The sequence below is a fragment of the Ceratosolen solmsi genome, unplaced genomic scaffold (genome assembly GCF_000503995.2).
Source record: "Ceratosolen solmsi marchali unplaced genomic scaffold, CerSol_1.0 scaffold30, whole genome shotgun sequence".
NCBI classification, from domain to species: Eukaryota; Metazoa; Arthropoda; class Insecta; order Hymenoptera; family Agaonidae; genus Ceratosolen; species Ceratosolen solmsi.
In genome coordinates this window covers 8,428,110-8,439,933 of record NW_011948421.1, presented here as the reverse complement: position 1 = coordinate 8,439,933, position 11,824 = coordinate 8,428,110, and the positions used below count along the sequence as shown (strand labels likewise).

The 11,824-nt window shown below is 23.2% G+C and overlaps 1 protein-coding gene across 1 annotated transcript; it reads left to right on the top strand.

Annotated features, from left to right (window-relative positions):
- The first annotated feature begins 1,031 nt into the window (after positions 1 to 1,031).
- Positions 1,032 to 6,756, top strand: Mlc2 (myosin regulatory light chain 2). The gene is made up of 5 exons (XM_011498776.1): positions 1,032 to 1,135; positions 4,306 to 4,542; positions 4,906 to 5,089; positions 5,618 to 5,693; positions 6,400 to 6,756. The coding sequence occupies exons 1-5, from the start codon at positions 1,133 to 1,135 to the stop codon at positions 6,551 to 6,553; spliced, it is 654 nt and encodes a 217-aa protein (XP_011497078.1). The 5' UTR covers positions 1,032 to 1,132; the 3' UTR covers positions 6,554 to 6,756.
- Positions 6,757 to 11,824: the final 5,068 nt, after the last annotated feature.

The following is an 11,824-nucleotide window of genomic DNA, read 5'->3' as shown; positions in this document are numbered from 1 at the left end:
GTTTTTCAATGATTTTGGAAAAATAAAAAAGTAATATTCTTATACATAACATTACTTAAATAATTGGACATATTTATTACCTATAATTTAGCATATTATATATTTTATTAAAAACACATAAAATTAAAGATTCTTGAAAATAAGAAACCTGTATGAATAAATTTTATTTTCTAAATTTTAACACAACTTTTTTGTAGCTGCAAATTTAATTTATAATGCTTGTTTTACATTTTGAGCTTTCATGATATATTTTAATATAATATGTGAGATATTATTTATTAAATTTATAACAAATTTCTATAAAGTAATTTTTTTAGACTATATTTTATAAATATTAGTTTTATGTAAATTTAAATTACTTATAATTTAAATACAAAATGCTATTATTTTTTATAATAAATTAGAAGACATTCTTGTGTTTCACAACTTCTTTGTTTTATTAAAAAATAAATAATATACTAAGTAACAGGTGTTGTAAATATATTCTTTTTTATTTAAATACTTCTTATACAGTGTTCATAATATATTCTAACATATTATGTAATATAAAAAATATGATCTTATATTATAATGTAAACAAAAAAAAAACAATTTCACAAAGTCAGGAGTTTTCTCTATGGAGTACATTGCAACATTGAAAAAATTATTTTGAAAATATGTTAAATAAAAACTTCTGTAACTGTCGATCGCCTTTAGTTATTAAATTTCAGAAATGTTCTCAAGATCTTTGTGGAGCTGCTACATTTGCTTGATAGCTTTGCCTAGGCTACGTCCGCTATTTCGGTGGCAACTCGCACTAAATATGGTCAGAACTGGCTTGGTGTTGACTCCACGAAATATTCCCGCAGTTCTACAGTCACCCCTTTTATTTAGCTATGTCTTCGTCTAGCTCTTTCGACTCAATCTTTCATCTGCATCAGACACGTTTTCCTCCTCTTCTTTCTTTACCACCTCTTTTTTACATTGTGGCCATCCCATATCGTGTTTTCCACTTGGCCAAATGGAGGGGATAAGCTGCATCTCGAAACTTACTTAACATGTTCACTTCTATGTTTCGGACAGTTGGTTCTCCGTAATCATCTCGATAGTTATTTTTCTTATACTTTTTTCATACAAAGAACTAACCGTAAAGATGGTAAGTGTGGAAGATTAAATTCATCGATGGAAAATAGGTTTTAAATTTCTTTACAACTTCGTCGATTCTCCTATTATTTATTATTGTTTCTAAATTTATTAAAATAATTTGATAATTTAAAAACTTTTCGGTTTGTAAATAAATGATACTGGAAAATTATTATTCACATATTAGTGTAGAACATTTATAACGATTTTACATGTATATAAACTGTTTACATATTTATTTTAATTTTCTTGAAATTGTAAATGTTATTGCAAACATTTTTAGAAAATTGAATTTCATAAATATTCTTAATTTAAATAAAACACTTTTATAAATAAAATTCAGCTAATATAAGAATTTTAAAAAAAATTTTGAAATTATAAAATTTAAAACCTTACCAAAACTTTAATTCTTAATAATATATTTTTTTATTTCAATGAATTAAAAACAAATTAAGTCATTAATTTAGTGAAATAAATGAAAATATTCTATCAGAACATTGGACTAAAAATTACTCTTTAAAACATCCAGTAACGTGATTGAAATGTGAAACCAAAAGGCAAAGTGAAGTGGTAGTTTAGATAATAATCAATTTATAAGGCTTTTGGTGAATGGATTTGTCAATCATAATTGCAAGTGACAATTAAAATACTTGTTATTTGATTCCATGCGAAAATTGAACAAGACGACACAATAAAATAATTGATATTTCTTCTTACATATTTATATAATTAATTAGATCATTTTCTTGGTGCTGTCTATCAGAATTTCTTGCATAAAATATTTTAGTATATGTAACTTTATAAAATAAATAAAAGAAAAACATTATGATACTGTAATAGTCATTCATTAAAGTTAATAAAATAAATTAGAAGAATACAATTTTATGGTCAATTATATTCTAAATGAAGTTGAAATATATTTCATAATACTTTTCATTTGATAAAAAATAAAAAATATAAAGTTATTTAAAAGAAAATGTTTTTTTTAGAAAGCAATTTTAAAAGTAATCTTACAATTATTTTCACAGAGATATATAAAATTAGAAACAAATTCAAAACTTGTAATAAATCAAATTTTAAATCAAACTTTTAATAGAAATATAAATACATTTAGAAAACAAGTTTTATTTTTTCAAAACATTTTATTGTTTTTTATTAAGTTTTATTTGATTACGTTCAAATCATTTTTAAATGTCTATTACATTATTAATTTATTATAAATATAATATTTACTTATTTATTTATATAAATAATTGAATTGATACAGTACTTTAAATATATAAAAATATTTTTATAAAAAAATTTTAATTTTACATATTTTTTCAAATATTATTTATTAGCCAATAATGTTTACATATAGCCATTTACATGTAAAATATTTATATTAAATAATAAAAGTTAAGGCTTAAGTTTATAAATAAATATATAAGTAATATTTTTTTCTTTTATTTTATTATTATTTTATTGTATTTCGTAATTATATCTTATTATTGGTTATTATTTACTAATAAATAAAAATTTATTAAAAAAATGAATTATTTAAATATGTAAAGAATATATATGCTATAAAAGAAAGTACTTAAATCTACTGTATTACATTTACATGTTGAAATTAAATATTTGTCTATAGCTCAGTTATATAACTTAAACTGATTTTGAAATGTTTAACTATGGAACTTTTATATTATTATGAAAATATTATAGCATATACATAACAAATTCTAAACGTATTTATGAGTTCATTTGAATAAATTAAAATTATTTTAAATAATATCAGAATCAGAAAAACTGTTGAAATTGATAAGTGAATTGATATGTTCATAATCAATATTATCTTATTTGAATCTCTAATGATAATTCAAGATATTTAAATGAAAATTTCACGAATCACGTAAATACCTAATGTAAGCAATGATTTTAGTAATGAAAATAATGATATATTAAAATGATTGATTTATATAAAATACAAAATGAAATTTAACAAAATCAGTCTACACCCCTATAACAGAACCTTTGATAGTTATTTACGCAGGCGAATGTGAAGTGATTATGTAATAAGAACAGAGCAGTAACTTGAGAGGTTGAGCTCTTCTTAGATCGTCTGATGAGCTCGTGAAAATATTCAGTCGTCAGCACGGTTTGTGGTAAAATGAAAGGAGGTGCATATCGGTCTATATACGTCTCGGACAGGTCGGAAACACCTAGTAAGAAGGCGAGCCTAATAATAGCTGCTAGCGCGAACAAGAAACTAAATAAGAATTAAAAAAAGAAGGTGGAAAGTATTTAATTTTGTATATATTCTTACATTTCGTTTTCTTCGACAAGATTTACTATGGTTATCGTCTTTATCACTTAAGTTATAAAAATTGTTTTGATCGGTTTTTGTTCGCAATTATGTATTAATACATAACAAATCATCATGTTAGTTGAGATAATAATATACATACGATCAAGAAATCAAAATATTGTCCAATAATGTTCTTCATCCTTTTTTGTTATAAGAATAAATCATTTCGTTTTAGAAAGTAACAAAAATTTAAGATTATAATATAAATTTGGCGATTTGAAGAAAACCTTAATGTTCTTTATAAGAGGATTATTTTTAAATAATTTTAAATTATATGACAATAGTATTTATTTTAAAACAATTGTTTTAATCGAAATTTCTTTTACATTATAATATTTGAAGTGAATTATGTCAATTAAAATATAAACATATTTTTATAACATTTCACCAAAGTTTATATATAAGCTTTATTTATAAATAAAAGAATTTTTTAAATTAATCTAAAAAGTGCATAAATAATAAAATATAAATAAATGATATGATTTCATATATGTAAATCAATATGTTGGCCTTATTATAATTTTTTTTAGTTCCGAATTATTTTATATTTTAGTTGACTTTGTTTTTAAAAAACATTAAAAATTCTTATATACTGAGATTTAATTTACAAAAAAAATAAAAATTTCGACTCTTAATATATTTTCAATAAATTTGCTTTATTACATTATAATAATAGCATTAAAATGAAATAAAATTATTATATCATTTATAATTTATTATAATAACTACTTGTCTTTAACTGTACTGTTCTTTCTTAATAATTTATTAGATATGATTAAATAAAATCACTTTAAACGTTATTGAAAAAATAAATCTCAAAACGTTGTAACAAACAGGCAGATAAAGAAAAGAAGAAGAAACCTAAAAAGAAAGATGATGGTAAAAAGGAAGAAACAGCACCAACCCCTGAAGCTGAACCCACTCCAGAGAAACAACCAACTCCACCAAAATCTGAAACACCAAAATCACCGTCTGGTTCATCCAGAGCTAGTCGCGGTAGCCGAAAAGCCAAACGCACTGGATCCAGTGTCTTCTCTATGTTCACACAGAAGCAAGTTGCCGAATTCAAAGAGGTCAGCTAACTAACAAGTTATGAATAATTTATCTTTTTTATATATAAAATAAAAAAGATAACTTTTGTTTTATATATATTATTAATCTAACATTGTATTTGAAATAAAATTATGAAAAATTTGCTTTAAAATAATGAAAATAAACTAGTAAATTTTTAATATATACTTAAGAATATTCAAATATTTATGTTAAGTTATTATAATATATCTTAAATTTATACTAATGTATATATATTAACTCTACTTATTCCATGTTTTTTTTTATTAATAGATTAAATTTTATTTAACTCCTAATTTCATAATTACTGCATAGTTTTATTCTGTACCAAAATGAAATAGTAGATTACATTTGAAACATTATAGGCCTTTCAACTCATGGACCATGATAAGGACGGTATCCTTAATCGAGAGGACCTTCGTTTCATTTTTGATCAAGTTGGTCGTCTTGTTACCGACAAAGAGCTGGATGAAATGGTTGGTGAATGCGCTGGACCCATTAATTTCACTCAATTATTGCAACTTTTTGCTTCACGTATGCAAGGAGGTGGTAAGATTAAAATTTTGTATATATTTTTTCATTTATATATTAGCTTTTTAATATAAAAATTGGTATTCTTTATATCATGTTGGTCATTATCTTACTTCTCTTCATCAATCAAAAATATGCATTAGTTATAATAAATTTTTCAAATAACAAATATTTTTCTTGTTAATATTAAATGTGTGATGTATTTATAATTCATAATCTTTTCAATTCATTCAACTTGAAATTATTTTTATTATCTACAGCACTTGAGAATTTTTAATAAAATGTATATTAAATCAATATCGAAAATATAAAAATAGTTTCATTAATTAAGATTTTTTGTTCATTATTCATTAACTTCAAATAATGTTATTAATGGTTTTATTTGAATATTTTATAAGTATATTTAATAAATATATTTAATAAATAAGTATTTTATACAAATTTTTTATATTAGATTTATTTTAGATAAATTCAATTAAAATTTTAATTGGCTAGTTCCTTTAAATTCATATATTTGTGTATTTATTAGTGTATTATTTCTTTCAGGTGCTGACGACGATGATGTTGTAATTAAGGCTTTTAATACCTTTGATGTTGGTAATGGCAAGATTGATGGAGAGAGGTAAGAGTAACAAAGCTATTTTTAAAGATTAAAATTATTTATTTTAAATTTTATATAACTCAATATTTTCATGATACACAATAATTTAATTATCTTTTCCTTTTACTGTTATTTGTACTTAAATATTATCATTAAAATTTATATAGTAGGAAAGCAGTGTAATTTTATCATAAACCTATTTAATTTTATTCTAGTTGCACTATATACTGATATTGACTACTAGAGTTTGTGTTGCTTATCTAATATTAATTGTAATTATTTAATATCCTATCTGTTAATAGATAATATTTTATTATAACATTTTTTATTTTATTAATTAAACCTTTAGTAAAATATTTATTTTATCAATGTTGTTCTTATTGATTAATGTTGTATTAATTTGTTCATGCCTTTTCACATAAATATTTTTTATTGTTCTATTATTAATTTTAAATATTTTACAGTGATTTATTTTATAATATTAACTTAGTAATACAAAATAGGTTTGATATATTTATTTAATATTCAACTAATAAGTAATATTATTTTTATGATAAACTGTATTATTGTATTTTTAGTCATTTGAATTTTGAATTATAATTATATTATGTCATTTTATTGTATTTGATGAAAACTTTAAGAAAAGTGAAGATGCTTACTTATATATTTAATATGTATAGTATATGTTTGATATCTTTAAAACAAATAATGAATATATTTTCTTCAGACTGAGGCATGCGTTGATGACTTGGGGTGAAAAATTTACTGCGAGGGAAGTTAATGATGCGTATGATCACATGTACATCGATGACAAGGGCTTCATTGACATTGAGTCGCTTATTAACATGCTTACTGGTAAGGGAGAGGATGATGACGATTAGCCTATTTGTTTTGATACATCGCTATTTGATCAACCTATTTTAATAAACAAAACTATTAAATAAATGAAAATTCTTAAAAAACAATAAAAACGAAAATTGTCCTCACGAAATATGAATTGTCGGTATTTATAAAAGATTATATTAAAGGACAAATATTCGATTAAAAAATAAAAGAACGACGTTTTTAGCGTGCTTCAAGTGAATATTATTTGTGTACAACCCATATATATATACGTAACATAAGTACACATAAATATTTAGCGAAAAATAAGAACAAGGATATATATAACATATTTGCATATATACACACACACACACACACACATTCTCGCCTTTCTTATTGTTGATCTTAAATTAATAACAGATTCGTCATTTTGACTAAATTTTTTTTTTACATTTAATCTTCATTTATTTTTTAAATAAAAAAATAATTCTTCGATTAATAAAATAAGAGGTTGGAATATTTTTGTCAGTTTGTTATAAAATAATTTTTCTATACAAGTAGTAAAATCAATCAATAATTAAATATTTATCACATCAATTTTCTTTCGCTTAATTTCTTTTCTTCTTAATTTGTTTATGTACCTTTCTTCTCTCGATTGTTTTTCTATCTCTTCTTTTTTTTCTTTTATCGTATTGTCTTTTTCCTAATGAATAAAATATGACGAGTCTGAATGAGGAAGATCATTTTTGTCAACCCTATTATATTATTGTTCATATAATAAAAATATTTTAAGAAAACTTAAAATATTCTCGTATTTTTTAAAAACCTATTCCTTTGATACATAAAAAATTGAATCATATTTTATTATATATGTTTTAAATATTAACAATAATATTAAATAAAAATATTTATATCAATTATTAATCCAATTCGATGCATCTTATAGAATATTTAAAAAGTTTGAAATTTTAATAGTATTTTTAAAATTTTTTAAAAAATGAAATGTATGCCAATATACTAAAACGAATTTTTTAACATTAATTAACTATATACTATTTTAGCATAAATGTTTAGTATAAATGTGAGTCAAAGGCACAATCATAAAGCTATCTTGAGTTTACTTTGAGCAGTTTAATTTAATTTAATTTAATTTTTTATTTTTTTCGTTCAATTTAACATAAGTTCTTCCATTTCAATTTATAATGCAGATGAAACATTTTAAGCATCATCTATTCTAGTTTACAGTATTCGAAAGTCTGCGCGACTTTCTATCAATAGTATAAAAAGGTACACAGATTCGATTAAAAAATAATAAGTCCTATTTCACTCCTCTAAAAATTGTTTTTTGCTGTATCGATTTCTGTTATTTATGAATAATATTATTCAAAATAATTAAGAATGAGGAATTAGAAGAATTTTAATGAATAGTATATGAGAATTTATTACAATACCATTTTTAGTTTATTTAATCATATGTCATCATATCAGTCATGATTTAAATTTTATTCCTTTAATCTTAACCTTTGTTCAGGATTGAAGTACCCAGCAATGAGAATTTATTGCTTTGTTTAATATATGATTCCATTAAATTTAAATTCATTATAATTCGCAATATTGAATAATTCGCTACGAAAATTCTCGGTGAATTTAAAAGCCTGATACCGTATCCGCATAGCGACAAAGAAAGATTCTTGACAGAATTTCCAAAAATTATAAACTCTAAATGTACGAAATCACGTAAGGGGCAACACTCGACGAAGCAAATCAGTATTGTTGAGTAAGTCAAAGTGACATAGTGCAAATCACAACAATTAAAAGTTCTACACGTCTGTCTACGGGAATTCGTGTAAGGTATATTTGTTTGTTTACATTATTTATTATTTATTGCTGGCCAGCTATCGGTGCGCCCTCCGCAACTTGATTCTAGTCAGACCGCATTGAGGGCGACGACATAGTCTGGTATCACCAGCAAGCCGTTCAACATTATTTATTGTTATTTCGTCATTGCGCCGATATTATTGGTTAGCCTTCTGCTGCTTGATTCTGATCTTTCAGACGGCAGAAAAGGGCGCCGACATTATCGGTTTTTAGCTTTCCGCTGCTTGATTCTGATCTTTCATACGGCAGAAGAAGGCGTCGAGTCCATTCGATGATATCTTCGGAAGTACACCGGCGTTTCGGTTTGCTTCTGCAGGGGCACCGATTTTATTTAATATCTCGGCATTGCGCCATCATCGGTTAGCCTTCTGCTGATTGATTTCAGACAGCAAAAGAGGGCACTATTCAAATTATACAATTATTATAATAAATTTTTATAAATTATTATACAAAAGAGGGAATCTATTCGATATTCCACACAATCCATATTGCTCAGTCTTGCCTTGCACATCCGAACGACGTTCTATAGTTATTGCCAACTGTTAAATTTACAACTAGCTCAACAATTCTCACAACGACCGGTAATAACAACCTATGTAACATAACCTTAAATAAAAGTCACCACACCAATTATGTTTACACTGAATTGATGAATTAACCTCTTTCTAATCCCCCTTCTTCACTATTAAACCGGCGGTACGGCCTAATCCAACTACCTTGTTTTTCGGACAATTCTGGTGGCTGGAATTCCAAACAACCTATTATAAAAAACTATACTTTTTTTTTTTACTAATTCTAATCTCTTTCCTTTCTCTACAAATAAAAGATTATTCAATTATCAATGATGAAAGTTCAAAAATTAGATAATTATTAATAAGAAATATGGTAAAAATAGTATTTTATTTGGTAATTAAAAAAAAAATAATACTGAACAAAAAAGATTTTTTTATTATAAAACTGATATTTTGTAAATTAATATTTTAATATATCATATACTATAAAGTGATATAATAATATATTTGTAAATGTAGCAAAGATGAAAAGATGATAGATGAGTGAAATAATATATTCCAATAGAATTTATATTCATAGTATAATACAATCTCTTAAGAGTAATATAATGATGTTATATAATGGCTATTAGATAAATACGTAGTAATAAAAGAGAATTACAAAAAGAAAAATGAGAATTAAAATCCACCATTACATGTCTTTAAAATAAAAGTAAGATTTTTATGTAAATAAAGGAAAATGTGATAAGTACTAGAGCTCCACTTTGTGATACATTATCCTTTCACTGTATTAAATAACGACAATGGTGGGTAGTTAATTACATTACAAAGATAAAAAATGAGGTGCTATACGATATTTGACAGGTCTAAGTCTAATGGTCTAATTGTCCATATTTTTATTAGTAACTAGTTTATCTTAATCGATAAATATGGTTTGTTATGAAATTGGCGCTCGATATTACCGATTGTGGCGGTATGATAAACAATATAGAAAGTACAATGCATACAAACGATAAAGTGGTTTATGGGAAATTTCACGCATTAAAGAATCTTTCATTATTACTAACGTTCATCTTTTATATACATGTGTAAGAATGCATTGCAGAAGATAACTTTAAATTTATAAATATAAACTATTAATAAATTTTAAATCTATATTAAATATTTTTGAAATATTTAATAATTCCAAAGATATTTTTCATACAAGAATATAGAAATTTTGAGAAAGAATCTTTATTGTTATTTTATAAATATAGTATATTAACATAATTTTATCATAAATTTTTTCCATGTTTATTAAAGTTGATATGAATTTTGTAAATATATAAATTATAATTTTTAATTTATAATTCTACGTGTAGTTCAACATTTAATCAAAATAAAATTTAGGAAAAATGATACCATTTCAAAAAAATTCTATGTAATACAATACACTATAAAAATTTTAGTTGTAATGAATAAGTATTGTTTTAATTAAAAAAAGTAATGTAATTTTGTTTTCTATTATTTTATTTATTTCTGCAGATTTTGAATCAATGGATAATAAACAGCTAATTCAATGTTATATTAATATTACTCTTATTGACTTCCTTCAAAGTCATAGATTTGTTGGATCATTTGCAACAATTTGTTATCATAGCATAATAAGTTTTGAAATTTTTTTATCTATCTCTAAGGTATGGGTTTTTTTTGAAAATATTTCACATTTATGCTTTAGCTAATTACTATCTTCTTATGTTGGAGTGCAATTACTATCATCTTGAAAGATTTGAGTACTTGTTGACATTGTTCCATATTTGTAAATATCAAACAGTACTTTACATAAAATCTTTGTATTGATGTAAAAAATTATGTAATAAAAGATATTTTAGTTTATTAGATATTATAGTTTACTTATATTTTAAAAATAGGGTTCACATTAATTATTTTTATTTTATTTTAGTTGTCTTGATTGAATTACTCTTGATTACCTCTCTTTTCTCGATTATTTGATTTCAAGTTTGTTGAGTTGCATATTTAATTAAAAATTGTACTTTTAAAGTATTTATTTCTAAAAATAATTTTTGTTTTGTCACTCATATTTTTAGGAATCCTTTCAAGCAAATCGAAGATGTTTATTAACAGCCTTTTAGTTATTTACTATTATGGGCTTTACTTCATATCTTTCAATTTAATGTACATAAATATAGTAGCTTATTAGATGTCTGAATTAAAATGTTTGTAACTTACATGTTTTGATTCTAGAAGCTTCATTTAACTACTGTTGCACTAATGCAGTTTTCTTTCAAACTACATACTTGAATTTAAGATATAACTTTAGCATAGAATATATATAGAATATATAGAATATATAGAATATATATATATATATATATATTTATTTATTTATATATAACTTAATTTTTTTTCGTGCATCTATTTTTATTTTTATTTTAGCGGCGCACATGCACAATTACACATATATATGTACGCTTTATTTTTTATATTAATTCAAAACTATTTTGGGTTGGTTTATGAGAATTAAAATAAGTTATTTTAATAAACACTTTTCGTTTTTTATATACTATTGATACTTTTATTTTTACAAATTATTATAAATTTAATATTTTCATTCATTTATAAAAAATGAAATTTTTATTATTTGTTTTTGAAGAAATGTATAGCTACTGTTGAACTTACAAATTGAAAATCATTCATAAATGTAATCAGTATTAATCTAAATATGCATAATCAAAACAAAAAATTACATTTATTTTTAATGAATCTACTATAAATTTAATTTTAATTCAGAACTATATTAGAATATTTAAATTTTTATTTCTAACTGAAAATCAACTAAGACAAATGTTTGTTTTGGAGAAACATCTTTGATAAAAAATGAAAATTATAGGAACTTTTAATAATATATACAGTAAAATAGATAATCTAATTTACAAG

Excerpts from the sequence above, each read along its gene's own strand:
- Mlc2 (XM_011498776.1), top strand. Across the intron at positions 4,543-4,905 it reads AAGTTGCCGAATTCAAAGAG|GCCTTTCAACTCATGGACCA; the intron begins GTCAGCTAACTA and ends GAAACATTATAG. Across the intron at positions 5,090-5,617 it reads TTCACGTATGCAAGGAGGTG|GTGCTGACGACGATGATGTT; the intron begins GTAAGATTAAAA and ends TATTTCTTTCAG.